Genomic DNA, 16,236 nt, shown 5'->3' on the forward strand with positions numbered 1-16,236 from the left:
ATAAATATAATGTAATGCATTGGTGAAAATAACTAAGCACTCTTCTTGAGTATTTTCTTTTCATGCCACTTTATACCCCTACTTCACTGCATTTCAGGGGGAAATGTTGTACTTTTTATTCCAGTACATTTATTTGACAGCTTTAGCTAAAATGAGCCCCACATTTACCAGCTGCAACATTAAACACTAATGCATCAGTCACATTATAGATAACATTATTCTGAAATGGACCATCCTGCATAATGAGTACTTTTGTTGTTTATATTTTTGTACATTTACTTACTACATTTTTATTGCAGGACTTTCACCTGTAACAAAGTATTTCTACACTCTGGTAGCGCTTCTTCCTCCACTGATGAAATGTAATGGTTTGTATTGCTTTGCATTGTATTCCCCATGCTTTGCGCGCGCGCGCCCTGGAGCCCGCATCCCATCGTGAGCGCGCGCGGCGAAGGGGCGGGGCCGCGCGGAGTCAGCGTAGCCAGGGATGAGAAACTTGTCCCGGATATTTACCTAACTATACCTGGCTCTTCCGACGCTCCCCGTGCCGAGGTTTCCGCAGCGGACAGTCTGAGGAATATGAGCCGTCTCTGACGCGAGACTACCGAGGTAGACATGTCCTCTTTTTTGTTGTCTTTTAAACCTTCTCTTAGTAAAAAAAAAAAACTTGGCCAAGCTGTAGTTTCGAGCAGCGCCGTGGTTGGAGGAAAGTTTACGAGTGGAGAGTGTTCCTCCTTTTGGGTGTAGCTGTAGAAAAGTCCAAGTTGTCAACAGGTTCCTTGTTCGCGCTCGGGCTCAAAGTCCGGCGGGGTCACTGCAGAGTTCATTGCCGACAGACTGGGAGAAAATATGGGCCTGACACTTTGAAACAGGCCCTGTTTATTCATTGGTACGTGTGCGTTTAGTGAAGTAGCAGTGGAGGCTATACTATTTATGCTAGGTGTGTTTATATCCTACAATGCTCACTTTTTACATGTGCAGATAGGGTTTAAAGGCATCATGAAGTGAAATAACTCTATTTTTATATTTCCTCATCTGGAGCTGCTATCTAGACACAAACCTCAACATATCAGACATGGCTGCAAGATGCACAACACGCAGTGAAGTCACAGCCTGTGCATCATGATGAGTCTGCAGCTCTTAAATCTAGCGTTTGCTTGTAAATTCATTTGACGCCCGCCTGTGAGGGGGTTATTATGGAAAACAAGTCATCAAACTGGGACCAGCACTGTTTTAATGTATTCAGAGTGTGTCACTGTGTTCAAACATTAACTCAAACACTGTGTGTCCTTTCAGAAACACTGCGAGACAGGCCGGCCTGGATCCATTAATCGTTTACCTGGAAACCAAGACAGGACACATGTACAGACAGACACTTGCATGCATATATGGCTCTCTCTCTCTCTCTCTCTCTCTCTCTCTCTCTCTCTCACACACACACACACACACAGATAAAATTTTCACAGCTGAGCCAAGTTATTGTATTTTAGTGCGAACGCGCATGCATGCATTAGCAGTACATGTGTGCATTGCTTCCACCGGCTGTGCTAAGATCAGTCGTAGTGCTGTAGATGGGCGTGATCAACTCTGAAAATGTTTAACATTCTTATCATTCAGCTGCCTGCAAAAGGCGGAGAGACACAGAGGGAGAGCAGCAGGGAGAGGGAAGGGACATGTTCAGACCCAGGCCAAATAATAAGGAATTACACAAACACACACACACACATACACAGTCACTCCTTCGCATTCACGGCGCATTACTCACTGCAGACCAATGCTTCATCCAGCACATATATTACTCACCACACACAATGTCATCCTGAGGGAGGTGCTTGGAAGACAACAGCCTGGAAACATCTGACACTGTTTTTGTGGTTGTGTGTGTTTCCAGGTCCCCTCTCAGTGACGAGCTGAGGGCAGGGTGTTTGTCTTGAGAGGGAGGCAGAGTTACCGTGGTAACAGACATGCCAAAACCGGACCTGCTCTGCCTAGTTCAGCTTCTGGACGGCACTATCGAGACCTTCAGAGTCAGTGTGCGTTACACACACACACACACACACACACACGCACATGCACATGCATATACACATGCATATACACACAGTTTCCTGCCTATCGTTGAGGAGATCATATGTTGCTCCTATCTGTCACTGTGCTCTGCTAATGATTGTAGTGTCACTGCATGATACAGTGACCGACTACTCTTTCCCCTTTCCCATTGATCCACATCTCTTGTTCAACACTGTGACCTTGGTTTGAAGGACATGCTCACCTGCTGCAGCTTGCAGAGCTTGTCACACTTGGGAGCCTTTGACATCATCAGCATATCATGTCATACACAGCCTGACAGCAGCACACTGACACGCACACTGACAAGCGTACCCACACGCAGAAAGGCAATCACAATATTGCTTTCTAGGACAGCAGCTGTGCAGCATCTTTATGTGAACGGTGGGAGGGCAGGGCGAGCGCTGTGGCTGTAATGTGCAGATGGATTCCAGTTTTAAACTCTCCTTTTACGGCTGCCGTGCGTGTGTAGATGAGGGTTATGGGTTTTTGAACTGATTTTCACTGAAAAAGAAGTTTTTCAGGGAGGCGTGGCTGGTTTACATCACACATCAAAAAGTTTTCTGCTGCGAGAACACACTGTTCGCCGCAGTTTACAGTAAACATGGTCCTCTTGTGATGTGAATATGCTTCCGGTAACAGAAAGTGGAAAGAAAATGCAGATGGGCTGCAGGTTATCCCTCAGAGTGATAAATAAAGCAGTGAAGAGTTAAAGCAAAGTGTTGTGCTGCAGATGGTCTTTTGGAAATCTGACTTTCACTTGGATATATTCATTATTGATTGTTTTTGTCTGATTTCTAAGCATTTTGAATGTTTAAAATATCCACAGAGAAACCCGCATATTTTAAAAAACATAATAATTACCCCTATCTATACATTAAGTACTACTGTAGCATATGGCACGGTACAAACAAGCCACCATTAAATGTCACTCAAAATCTTGGCTGGTATCAATGTTGTTTGTTGTTCCCATCTTTCAGAAGCAGGATGAAGGTGTGGTTCTGTTGGACCAAGTATGCGACCACCTGGGCCTGCGGGAGAGGCAGCTCTTCAGTCTGCAGATCAGAGAATCCAGCACAGCCATCGCCTCTATCACAGCCAACACACACTCTCCCGTGAGCTCACTCTTCATCTGCTGCACATTCGGGCTGAGGGTGTAATGTATTGCACTCGCTGATTGCCGTTTAGACAATGATAACCACAGGGTATACTTGCATAAATGCTTTTTTTTTTAGCCCCAGTTAGCCATTACACTTAATGAATTTCTCTCTCTCAGAGATGGTTGGAGCCTGAGAAACCCTTGAAGAAGCAGATAAAAGGTATCTGACTTGTTATGGCTCCAGAGAATTCGCTGTCTTAACCTGGAGTTACTTCTCCAGACTAATGCATTTGTTCAATTTTGAATTTTAATATGTGACTACATTTATAGATAAAAGGTGTAGGAGAGAGGAGGTCCAGTAGCTGATTGAGGTGAATGTGCGACCATACATATGTCAGTTTTGACGTAGTGACATTTCTGTGCAGGTCTTGCTTCTCCCTTTTATCTGAACTTCAGAGTGCGATTCTTCATCTCTGATCCCAACTCTCTGCAGCATGAACAGACAAGGTCAGTGCACGTGCCGCTCTGTTACGTGTGTTTTTGTAGCGGTCATATATCACTAGATGTTGACGTGGAGAAGTTGTATGACTCAGAAAGGTCAGTTTTTTTGATTATTGGATAAAAATGAAAGATTTATTGGTCTACTTAAATTTGACAGTTTTTAGTTCTCTGTCAATGTTTGGCTCAATCTGCGGCCAAATAAACGAATTCCTGTTTTTGTGATATGGTTGCAGCTTGAAATGAAAGTCAAACAGGATTAAGAGTTTACAGCAGTGGTAGCTGCCCTGACAGGCAGCGCTTAGATACAGCTCTGCCTTGAGCTACATGCTAACATGCTCATGACGACAGTGCTAACATGCCGATGTTTAGCAGGTGTGGTGTTTAGCCTATTCATTGTTGTAGTTTAGTGTGTTAACATGCTAACATTTGCTAAAAGGATGATGGGAATGTGTTTGTTTCTGTAGGTATTTGGTCATAAAACAAAATGTTGGATGAAGTAAAATTTCAACCTGATGATGGTGCTGGATGGAAAGTCAGACTGTCACCAAATTTATTACAATTCATCCAGATGAGAGGTTGAATGTGTGTACAAGATTTCATGGCAGTCTATGCTATGGTTCTTGAGACATGTCACTCAAAACCACAAATGTCAGCCCACTGGTGGCGCTAGAGGAAAACTCAGAGCATCACAAATTTAGTAGGATTTATCCTCTAAGAACCACTGAATAGTTGTTGATATATTTCAGTGTGGTTCAAGGTGGTGGATCAACTGACTGACGGACACTGTCGTCCCTACAGCCGCTGGCGTGGCTAAAAACACCAGAGTGTTTAAAGAGGTTTCTGCAGTAAACAGAAAATGAAGGCGTGAGTTGGTAAAGTTCCTCTTGTCTCATCCCTGCAGGCACTTGTACTTCCTCCAGATCAGAAGTGACATTAGAGAAGGACGGTGAGTAGCACACAAACCCCCATCCCCTTATGCACAGTTTGCATTTAACTGTTAAGTGTATAATCATGGAGCATGATTGCAGGTTGCAGTGCCCGCTGAGTGCAGCTGTAGTACTGGCTTCTTACGCTGTGCAGTGTAAGTCCCGTCTCTTCCTCAAGAAACAAATGATTAATGGCTTAATAATAACAGTGTGAGTAATTAATCCAGTTGAGGATGTTGTCAATAAGCAGCAGCTCTCTTACAGCACCCCAGTTGTGGTTGTGTGGATCTGGTTATGTGTTTCTGTGGATGCTCAGCATCTCTGTCTCCTGCAGCGGAGATGGGGGATCACTATCCGTCCCGACTCCCTGGTTACATCTCGAAGTGGCACTTCATTCCTGAGCAGGACGAAGACTTCCTGTCTAAAGTGGAGGACCTGCATCCACAGCACAAGTAATTTAGTTTGTTACATGTAGTGCCTACTGGAAAACAACTGGTTTGTTGTGCGTTGAGGTCCTGGTGTTGTAAATGACTGCGTGTGCAATCTCAGGGGGCTGAAACAGAGCGAGGCAGAGCTGTGTTTCCTGAACACAGCACGGACGCTGGAGTTGTATGGAGTGGAGCTGCATGCTGCCATGGTAGAGTGATTCCTTCAGTTAAACTCTCATGTAACATCACATGTTCCAGTTTAACAGCCTGTCATGTGTGACGCTTTTTGTCATTCCCTCATCTGCCTTTCTCTTAGGACACCAACAACGCCCCTCTGATGGTGGGTTTGGCCTCCAGTGGTGTTGCAATATTCTGCAATATGATTTGCTCCAGTTTCTTCCCCTGGTGAGTGATGACACCACTAATTACAAGGCTTGTTCCCGTGTTGTATGAAGCCTTCAACAATTTGCATTCTTCACATGTAGGGGGAACATCATCAAGATATCATTCAAGAGGAAACGCTTTCTTATACATCTGAAACGTAAACATGTGAGTCCCTCGCCCGTTTATTGTTCTGGCCTGGAGCAAATTGCTGCTTTTAATTACTCAACACACTTGGTTGGTAAATCTGCTGAAAGTTTGGCGTCAGCACAATTTTCTGATTGCTTTTATATTGAGCTGTGATGTAATTATAACTGAAATTAGGACTACCACAGGGTCGACATAGATGTGAATATAGCATTGATTGAATGAGTCATGTCCACACCTTTTGGCAGATCGTCTTTGTGTGTTTCTGTGTGTGAAAGGTAATAAATCATTCATAAATAATGTGAGAAGAGGCTTTTTTTATGGTCGACAACAAAAGAAGCCTGAGCAGCTTAAGTTACATAACTGAGATGTGCCCTTGAATATTGGAGTTACATTACAAAGCTTTACAAAACACCTAAACATGTTGCAGGGGGAGACGCAGGACTGTGAGCTGTCTCTTCTTCTGCCCTGCCCCAAGACCTGTAAGAACCTGTGGAGGTCCTGTGTGGATCATCACTCCTTCTACTGCTCCAGTCGGACTACCAGGAGCCCCAAACACAACAACAGCACAGTTCAGTCCTATAGAAAGCTGATAACACAGCACCTGGGCCTTGGCAACAGTAAAACTGAGAGGTGAGCCTGCATTTTTTTTTGCACAATCACATGTACGTTTGTGTCATAAATACTGAACTTTTCCAACTTCTCTTTTCCTTATTTACAGTGGTCCAGTGTGCCAGCGTGTGGTGGGAGGGATGGTGTGGAACCCAGTCCTGCGGAGGTCAATTTCATCAGAGCATCTCGAGACCAAGAGTCTGCCCTCAAGATCCCCCCCAACCACCCCCAACTGGTATGAACTGCAGCATCAACCCTGACTTTAATGAGATGCTGCAGTTTTTGTCGTTAGGCCTCAGCATCTCTTCTCTTTTTCGAGCTCAGTTTGTGTCCTGGCATTTGATAAAAATCTTGTACACATCTGCTCCCCTTGGCAGGCGAAGTCCTCGAGTTCGCCACGGCATCCGTAAGCCTCGCCCATCCTCAGCTGAATTGACCAACGACCTGAAAGACATGTCTGAGGGAGAGGATGTCTTCTACACATACAGGGCTTCTGTGAGCAGCAGCAAGGACAGTGAGGGAGACGCTTCGCCGCATCAGTTAGTATCAGTTACAGCAGAAGTGGAGTCTTTGTTGGCATGACATACTACAGCATGTCATGTTAGGACGGAAAGTTCAATCATTTTTATATCAGAAATGGATCCCATGCAATTATATGAATGTTTTACCAATATTTATGAGGTGAAAGTTGTAATTAGTGACTGTTTAAACAAATGTGACAGCTGTTGCCAACAAATTTACCAAAATGTAGCCAATTAACATTTATTCCATGAGCTGGCCGAACTACTGAAAGGAGCAGCTGTTATCTGGTTAATACGCTTTTAAATCAGGCTTTCCACACTTATTAGCCTCAGCCAAAGATCATTTTGATATCTGGATGTTTTGAAAGATGGAGGGGCTAAATCTGTGATTATTAGCACAAACTTATCATGGTTAATACTGCGTAGACCATCAGATAGGCCCGTGCTTTAATTTATAGACAGTAATTGCTCAACAAAGTTTCTAGAAAATATTTTCTCCAAATCATTCACCCAAATGGTTAGGATATGAGATTATTCAGAGTAATGTTATTATCACATTAATTATTCTACACATCAGGCTGAAAAGAATATTTTTATTTCATTTCTTTCAGCATCTCTGGCACTTACAACCATGTGACAGACGAGGCTCTGTTGCAAACTGATGACAGCATCGGAGAGGAGGATGGTGACCACAGCCCACAACGCTACAATAAGGTCCGTTATCTTATCATCAACTCTAAATAAGAGTATTACTGCATTAACATGCGTGCATGTGCATATGTGAGTTGATACTCAGCACTTATGTCTATGCAGGGTGCCCTCGGAGACGGCGACTTGATGCTAATTTGTATTGCCCCCGATCACGAGGGCAAGTTTGGCTTCAATGTTAAAGTGGGTCCCTCTCTTACACTCCTTCTCTAACCCTCACCACACAAGGCAAAGTTTTAGGGTTTTTTAGTTTGTTTGCACACATTATGATTGAGTCGTCACTTCTCCGCTCTTGCTCCATTTAATTTCCCAACTCCTCCTAGGGTGGGGTGGATCAGAAGATGCCTCTAGCCATATCCCACGTTAAACCTGACTCTCCGGTAAGAAAGGACTCAGATGTGTTTATGTTTTGACGGTCTGGTGTCTGCAGGATGTGTCAAAATACCTTTATGATGAAATGTGAACACAATATGGGCTGAAGGACAGCTATCCAGCCAGATGGACTGGATTGGAACAGAGCTGTAACAATTAGTCAGTACATTCATTAGTCGCCCGACAGAAAAATTCATCAACAGTGATGGTGAACTGAATATCTTTGGGTTTTGGACTGTTTGTCAGAGAAAACAAGGAAGACATTGCCTTTGGCTTGAGGAAACTGTGGAGATTTTTCCCTATTTTCCGATGATTCATTGATTAATTAAAACAAATGAATTGATCATTAAAAAAAATTATTTGAGGCCAAAAATTACTTTAAAAATCTGACAGCAATATATCAGCTGATGGTAATTTTTTTAAAAACATAAACACAAAACTTAAACAAACTATGCTGATTTGGACCTCTTAGATTTGCTCATTTTAAATTGTGACCATGAGGCATTTTCGCTACTTTCTGATGATAAGTTGATTATTTAAGACGAAGTACAACCATCTTATTTTGAAGCCCTTAGATATTTTTAAAATTGTCACTAAGATACATTCTAAGTTAGACATTTTACAGCTGAAAAATCAACTTGTCTTCGCTCTGTCGTGGAAAAACTATGTAATAGTGACACTGTTTCTTAAGTAGTAAAGTTCTTGTACACTGATACTGATACTGAACATCTGCAATAAAGTAATATCTGCTTATTTTAGCTACAGCTCTAGACTGAAATCTAAATTAACATGTGGGGTGGATGTTTAAATGGCCATGTGTTGTTTGTAGGCAGGTCGATGTGAGCCCAAACTCCTGGAGGGAGACCTGGTGGTGCTCATCAATGGTCGAGACATTTCTGAACACACACATGACCAGGTCGTCATGTTTATACGAGCCAGCAGAGAGTCGCACTCCAGAGAGCTGGCCTTGCTTATCAGGCGTAAAGGTGTGTGTGTTTGTGTGTGTGTGTAACAGAGAGAAAAAATGCTGAGACAGCGTGTGAACCAAGTGTGCACACTGTCTTGTCATGCTTCTATAAATATTCATCGCAGCCTTGAGCCGTCCTTGTATTCCAGGTCCTGGCCGCGCGGTACCCCAGCTGCAGTTGCCTCCCACCCTCATGCTCACTGGCCAATCGCAGGGAGACAAGCTGCAGTCATCTGGCCAGTCGGAGCGGGTCACGACACTGGAGGAGTCAATGAGACAGCTGGAGAGAGGAATACAGTCTGGCACACTCTGTTTCCATTTTGAGGTATTTAAAAGGCAGGCTGGAGCTAAACAGTGAACGGGTATTTAGAAATGTATTTATAAGCAGGACCAGAATACATCTTTATTTTAAGCAGGATTTAGTTTGTCTGCTTGGTTATTTCAGGGATCATAACGAGCCTTTTAACTGCTGATTGTTTGGACAGATGTTGGCCCTAATCTTCACATGGACCCCAGACAATGTAAAACAAAGATGGGCTGGAATTTGTAGTTTTTGTGTGTATACCTCTCTGTGTATGTTTATGCACATGCGTGTGCTTGTAATTTCTAGAATTTATACAGGAGGAAGCCGGGTCTGTTTCTAACCTGCGCTCGCCTTCCCGAGAACATGGACAAGAATCGTTATAAGGACGTTTTACCTTGTAAGTGTGCCCTGCTTTTAGTCTCTTCTCTACCTGGTGCCTCCCCACCCCGATCCCTCCCACCCTCAGCTCTGTGCTGCCTTCCTAACCTTGATCTGGAGCTGTGGCACCTCATGAAATTTAATTGGTTGAGCCTGCGGTGCGCTGATGGCTCTGTTATGACCCTCACATGCTGCTGTCCTGCTCTCCTTTCAGATGATTCGACCAGAGTGGTGCTCCAGGGCCGGGAGGACTACATCAACGCCAGCCACATCACGGTGCGCATCACTGATGTGAAATTATGCATCTTGTCCCGTTCTGACATTTAATGTAAACTCATCCTCTGTGTGGTGTGTGTGTCTGCATCTTTGTGTGTTTATTTGTCCGTCTCTTAGGTGGCGCCCCCAGTGTCTGGTGTATGTTTACGTTATATTGCGGCTCAGGGTCCGTTGCCACAGACCTGCACTCACTTTTGGCAGACTGTTTGGGACCAACAGATACACACCGTCATCATGCTAACAACTCTGACAGAGAGGGGACGGGTATATATACTACTACACGTTCATACTTTTATACTGTAAACAGCCACATTTACACAGGAGTGGAAATGAGTAAACAGAAAGGGAAACAGCTCAATATCAGCAGTGCATTAGCACAGCGTTTACTGCAGCACTGCTCGCACATTATTACATGCTGTGTCATGTTTCATTTGGTACACGATTACTGTAATTACGAGGCTCAGCGATGATGTTTGCACACAAAAATAATCAATCGGCACAGTTGTGAGCAATTACAGGGTGTTGCGGTGTGGAGAATAGCTGAATGTAAAGTGTGAGCAGGATGGCAATGAGATAAATTATTTGAGGGTAAAGACACATCCACACAGAGACGGAGGCACAGAGTAATCAGGGTCTAGTTGAATGATGTCTCTGTCTCAGCTTGCCTGTTGCTTGGTAACCAGATGCTTTCATTAATTGATCATTTTCCTGATATTCACCAAGTGTCCCGTTTTTCTCTCTGCTTGAGGACCACACGCATACACACACAGACATTGACAATCAGTTCACATCCTGCTCCTGATGAATTGCTTTTGTTCCTCAGTCTGCCGGGTGGAACATACCACGCTGTCGAATATGAGTTTGATTTCATGAGACCTGAGTGCAGCTGATGTAGCAGCAGTAGTAAATCATATCCTGACTGATGACTGATGACTGATGTAATGTAATTTCTCGGTTGATATCATACGCTTGCAGACAAAGTGCCACCAGTACTGGCCGCATCCGCCGGAAGTGAAGGATTACGGGCACATGCGGGTGAAGTGTCACTCGGAGGAGTGTAACCTGGCGTACGTGACGCGACAGTTCACCCTGACACACACAAAGGTACAGTAGCAAATAGAGATACCATGATTAGCCCATTATGTAATGGAAAAGTAACACGCATCTTGAAGAAGGTCTGTGTGCAAACACTGTTTTTCTGTTCTCAGTTATTAGTCGATTAACAGAAAGTGAACTATGTTGATAATTGGAAAATTGTACAAAAGTACAAAATCTAAACATTCTCTCCTTTAAGCTCTCAAATGTGAAAATCTGTTGCTTTTCCTTGTCATTTTATAGTAAATTCAATATTTTTGGGTTATTGAGATGGTATTTAAACTGTAAGACCAATCAACTAATTGATTAATTCAGAAAATCGTGAGCAAATAACCGATTATGAAAATATTACTGCAGCTCTAGTAGTAAAGTTCAGATGAAACATGAGCAAAGCATGACCGCGGTCACGCGACACACAGAATTTTACTGTTGGTATGTTTGCGGTGACATGTTCCATGTTTGTGCCATATGTCACATAACAGAGCTCGCTACAGGCAGCAGCCACTCCTGGCAAATTATCTGCAGCCAACATACATCACTTCCGTGTGGGCAGTTTGGTGTGTATGCGTGCGTGGGTGAGCGTGTGTATCAGTGTGCGTTCATGCATTTCGTGGGTGCAGGAGGGCAGGTGTGTTGGTGTGTGCGGGTCTTTCTGAGAAGTTTATATGGTAGATAACCAGATTAAATGAGCTGTTTTCCACATGGACTTCCATGGCGAACAGGTAAATAAACAGATAATGCTCAAGGAGGCATGAACTCTGAATGCACACACATGCATACACAGATACTGCTGTGTGGGCCCATCTGTTCCTCTGGCGGAGCGAGTTAATCCCTGCATGGAGTCACAGGTCACATGACCATTATAAACTCGAAACTCAGCTATTCTCCTCCCCGCCTTCACTTTTTTCCCAGCTCTGGTCTTTTCCCCTGTCCTCTCTCCACCCCACCTGTTTTTCTGTTTTCATCTCGCCGTGTCCCTCTTCACTTCCTAATCTCAGTGTCACCTACTGGTCACGCGCAGGTTTGTTCCCCTCACCTGCTCACATTCTGAATATTGTCGGAGTTTCAGTCTCATTTGGGTGATGTTTTAACCCCAAGGTTACATGGTCATTTTAAATGTGGGTTATGCAATAGTTAAATTTGCCTCTTTTTTTTCATTTGTGGGTGTGTGTGTGTGTTTGTGTGTTAGCGAGGTGAGCAACGTGCAGTCACACACCTTCAGTATGTTGCGTGGCCGGACCACGGCGTACCCGATGACCCCTCAGACTTCCTGCAGTTCATCAGCTCAGTCAGGGAGAGAAGGAGAGGTGAAGAGCCACTAATGGTACACTGCAGGTAACACACACACACACACACACACACACACACACACACACACACTAATTAAACACTGTCAGCATGTACTGTACCTGCCTCTACTGTACACTTAGTATTTGTTTTGAATTACTCTTTCAGCGCTGGGATTGGACGGACAGGTGTTCTGATCACCATGGAAACGGCGCTGACTCTGTTGGATGCGGGTCGGCCGCTATTTCCACTGGACATTGTCAAAACACTGCGAGATCAGCGAGCCATGATGGTTCAGACCACGGTACAGAGAAATGGAGCAAGGATTTATGCTTAAAAGCTCGGCTCATGCTCAGCAAATGATCCCTTTTTTAAGTCATTTCATTTTATTGCATTCTTAAAACCTGTAGCCTGAGAGATTTGTCCTCAACAGTCATTTTCTGTACTTTCTGAATATCCTGCAGCAATTAACAAGACAGGATTTTAATCAAGAGAAGGTCCAGCTGCTGGGTCTGTGTACATGGGGACTAAAACGTGTTAAGAGTACTTTCTTTTAGAGGAATATCTGTCAGCTGAACATTATGTTGAAAATTTTGGGAGCTAGTCACAGTTGGAGAGGTATTTATGTCCTTAATTTTAGTCTAACATCTCAGTCACACACTTTCTCTTGTCTCCTGAGATGCAGTTTGTTCCCATATTTTGGTTCATTTATGAGCAAAAGCTACATACGTTTATCTCCTGTGCACAAATTCACCAAAACGTGGGAATGAATTGCATCTCGTGCACAAGAGTATATAAGAGTACAATAGTATTTTGAGTGCTAGACGTAGTAAAATGTGGCCTCGACAGATTGACAGACATTTTCCTGCCACTCCAGGGCTCCATGTGAAAGTGATCACCTTCTGGAAGATCTGAAAAATCTGTTGAATGCTTAGTTTCTTTAAAAATGTCGTATCAAGGACGTCAGGAGAGGAGACTTGCTGTGAAATTCACTGTTCTCAAAATAACTTTTTAAAGGTCGATCTCAGTTTTTTTCGACTGATCTGTAGGATCATCATTAATAGAAATATGACTGCCACAGTATTGCGCTGATGGCTGATGAGCTGGAGCAGGCCGGCGGAGGTTGGAAGCCGTGCTCTGTGGCGCCTCAGTGGTATCTGCCGAGGGAGAGGAAAGTGTTACTCATTGCTTTGGTAGGAGGTAGTGCTGGGAATATGGCAACCCTCCAATCACAAGCCTGCTTCGGGGCCACTACTGCTACCACTATCACCGTTATTTTGAAAGGAGATCCAGTCCCAGAGGCTTTGATGTCTTTCTGATGTTTTTGTGCTGATGGAACGTTTCCTCGGGTTTCCCTCATGTGTTTGTGTCTCTGACAGTAATGGAAAACATGCACAGTTGGGGGATAGACCTTCATGTTCAGGCTCCATATGTTGAAGGATAAGGCTGGCAACAGATCCCATGAAAAGACCAAAACCTACCTGTTTGTCCATCTTTCAGGCGTATGTCTCAAACCTCTCACTGTAAGGTCCACTCAGCAGCTGTTGTGGAGCTTCTGATTGTATCCTACGGTCATCCTCAGGAGATGGAGTTGCCACAAATATTCAGGTTTATTTTAGTGGTGCTAGCAGCATGGCTCTGTGGATGGCAATGTTTGTCTTTCCACAATTTCGGTTTAAACTAAAACTCCACAAACAAGTATTCAGCGGTTTCTCATGAAATTTGTACAGATGCTCGTGGTTTCTCCACCAGTGCCACCGAGAGTTTGACATTTGGGGTTTTGAGTGAAATGTCTCAACAACTGTTGAATTGCCATGAAATTTGATGTCTCCCTCAAGATCAACTTTAATTACTTTGGCAGCAACACTTTTGTTTCTCACCAAATACCTGCAACACGAATGACAGCTATCAGCCTCAGCTGTACTCTGTTTTCTGTGTTACTCAGCGAATGTTTGCATGCTAACAAGCTAAACGAAGAGGCTGAAAATGGTAAACAGTAAACCTGCTGAACATGGAGCATCTTTGCGTGCTGACATTAGCATTTAGCTAAAAGCACTGCTGTGCAGGCTCTGAGAGCAGCGAGCACGGCTGTAGACACTTTCAGTCCTTTTAAACAAGATAATTTCCTGAAACGGCAGGGTGCAGCAGTTTTTAGAAAATGTTGTTCAACAGCAGTGAAAAGTGCATGTTTTGGGGACTATTTTGAGTGTGTTAGTGAGTGTTGCTGCAGCAGGATGGTGTATGTGGAATTGACTTAAAATAAACAGCAGTGGTCGTGTTCATTGTAATGAAGAAACACATTGCACAGTGCGGCACTGTGGCTCACTGATGTGTTTTAATATGTTTTGGACAACAATGGAGCTCTATGACACAGGAGAATAAGTTATATCAGCACCTGCCTATAGGATCAGTTCTTCTCATGGAATTTGAATGTATTACCCTTTCAAAAACAGCTGTGTTGTATTTTAGCCGATAACACTTTGTGTTTTGTGCTTCAGTGTCAGTTCCAGTTTGCATGTGAGGCCATTCTGCGAATCTACAAAGAAAAAAAGGGTGGATCCACTGCACCGTAGACCAAATCAGCAACAGGACCGGAAGAGACACACTAAACGTTTCAGCCTCGTCTCATTGCAAGCGACTTCCACAGTGGGACTTGCAGCATTGTAACGGATTAACCTCTGTCAACAACTGGTACACAGTGTATAATGAGAGTATAACTAGCTTCAGAGCACAGCTGTCTGTGATCTGTGTAGCCTAGATTCAATGTGAGAGAATGAATCATACACCTAGTCGGCCTTAGTTTCAATAGCGCATTAAGCTTGTAGAGGCTGCGGTCTCCATAGAGACTGATGTAAGACTGATATGAGCTGCTAATTTCTGTCCAAGAGGCCACTCAGGAATGTTGCCTCTACTTGTTAAGCTATGTGTGCCTTAGACTGATTGACGCCTGCCAGTCATTGAATCGAACAGGGCGGGCCGAGGCAGAGTGGGATCGATATAATCTGTAGTTTATCTGTGTTTCCAAAGACCATGAGCAAGGCAGGCTTTAGATCACTACAGCAGATAGTGTAGTGTGTCACGGTGGCCCGCCGGAGGAGCATCTCACCCATTGTTCAACACTCGTAAATTATTAAGACGCAAAATAAACACTCTGATTTATACGGGTGTGTCTGCTTTTTCATTTGATCATTAAGTGAGGATATGTCACTTCTGTTGAGACTGGTTAAAAGCTCAGTGGTGTCTTATAGCAAAAGCCATTTTCACTCTTCCCTGCAGGGTGAAGCTACTCTCTGAAGAAGTAGACAAGTAGTCTGCTTGTTTAACCTTCAGCTGAGTGCCTCTAAAGCTGGCATCGTATCAGTGAAACTATCTCGCCATCATAAATCAGCCAAGAACTGTCTAGTAATGAGAAAATATTGGACTTACAGAAACACAATATAACAAAATGTGATACCACTGTGAGGATTTTAGTATCTCTGCAGGTTTATGTTGATATTATTTTAGGATGTCGCACAATTCATACTAATGCCGCTAGGCTATAAGAGGATGATGCAGAATCTCATCATTTCACTCAAATGATATCAAGCAGAACCAAGAGACCGATGCAAACCCCCCCCCACATTTATCTATCCAAGAGACGCACATCTGACGGTTTGTGTGGATCTGTAGCGACCACTGAGGGCGTTTAGGTCATATTCTCAGCCTCCAGGTAAAGATTTGGACCCCAAACAGCAATAATGATCAGAAGGGAAATGACTCTCAGGAGCCAGAAGATGCCTGGAGAGCCTTCGTTTCAGGATTGTGTGGTAGAGTTGATGCTGTAGAATGTCATAATAAGACATTGAACAAGAATAAAATTGGATATTTCCTCCGGTAGGACATGTATAATTCATCTGTAAATGTATAAAAAAGGGATGAAGTGGACTCATGTGAGAGTTATGCTTTTTTACTTTGTCTCATAGCTGAATAGTATATTTTTGTCTTTATTTCTAAGAAAGCCCCTGCTTCTGATGAACCCGTTTGTTTCTGTGTTTTGTTTTATGTTGTATTTTCTCTGTTTTACAGCACTGACTTTCAGAATAAAACTTCCACATTGTGTATTATTTATAGGCTGATTGCAGTAGGCTAATTCTAGCTGCAATACAATATTTTGAACTCAGTGGGAAA

The 16,236-nt window shown here is 43.5% G+C and overlaps 1 protein-coding gene across 3 annotated transcripts; it reads left to right on the forward strand.

Annotated features, from left to right (window-relative positions):
• Positions 1-494: 494 nt before the first annotated feature.
• ptpn3 (protein tyrosine phosphatase non-receptor type 3) lies at positions 495-16,167 on the forward strand. 3 transcript variants are annotated; one of them, XM_041942200.1, is made up of 27 exons: positions 495-609; positions 1,297-1,362; positions 1,892-2,033; positions 3,048-3,182; positions 3,344-3,386; positions 3,592-3,673; positions 4,569-4,613; positions 4,696-4,748; positions 4,928-5,045; positions 5,143-5,230; positions 5,338-5,426; positions 5,507-5,570; positions 5,980-6,182; positions 6,271-6,396; positions 6,539-6,700; positions 7,294-7,396; positions 7,496-7,573; positions 7,714-7,770; positions 8,592-8,748; positions 8,855-9,054; positions 9,340-9,430; positions 9,626-9,687; positions 9,805-9,951; positions 10,663-10,791; positions 11,972-12,117; positions 12,238-12,373; positions 14,568-16,167. In XM_041942200.1, exons 3-27 carry the CDS (start codon positions 1,965-1,967, stop codon positions 14,640-14,642), a joined length of 2,658 nt encoding a protein of 885 aa, XP_041798134.1. In that variant the 5' UTR covers positions 495-609; positions 1,297-1,362; positions 1,892-1,964; the 3' UTR covers positions 14,643-16,167. The 3 variants fall into 3 exon arrangements, with proteins under 3 accessions (XP_041798134.1, XP_041798136.1, XP_041798135.1); XM_041942202.1 differs by having other exon boundaries at positions 496-609; positions 8,879-9,054; XM_041942201.1 differs by lacking the exons at positions 495-609; positions 1,297-1,362 and having other exon boundaries at positions 1,404-2,033.
• The last annotated feature ends 69 nt before the right edge of the window (positions 16,168-16,236 follow it).

This window comes from Chelmon rostratus, chromosome 8, assembly GCF_017976325.1.
Source record: "Chelmon rostratus isolate fCheRos1 chromosome 8, fCheRos1.pri, whole genome shotgun sequence".
NCBI lineage: Eukaryota > Metazoa > Chordata > Actinopteri > Chaetodontiformes > Chaetodontidae > Chelmon > Chelmon rostratus.

Excerpts from the sequence above, each read along its gene's own strand:
- ptpn3 (XM_041942200.1), top strand. The coding sequence starts at position 1,965 with ATGCCAAAACCGGACCTGCTCTGCCTAGTTCAGCTTCTGGACGGCACT. Across the intron at positions 6,397-6,538 it reads CCCCCAACCACCCCCAACTG|GCGAAGTCCTCGAGTTCGCC; the intron begins GTATGAACTGCA and ends TCCCCTTGGCAG. Across the intron at positions 12,118-12,237 it reads CCACTAATGGTACACTGCAG|CGCTGGGATTGGACGGACAG; the intron begins GTAACACACACA and ends TTACTCTTTCAG.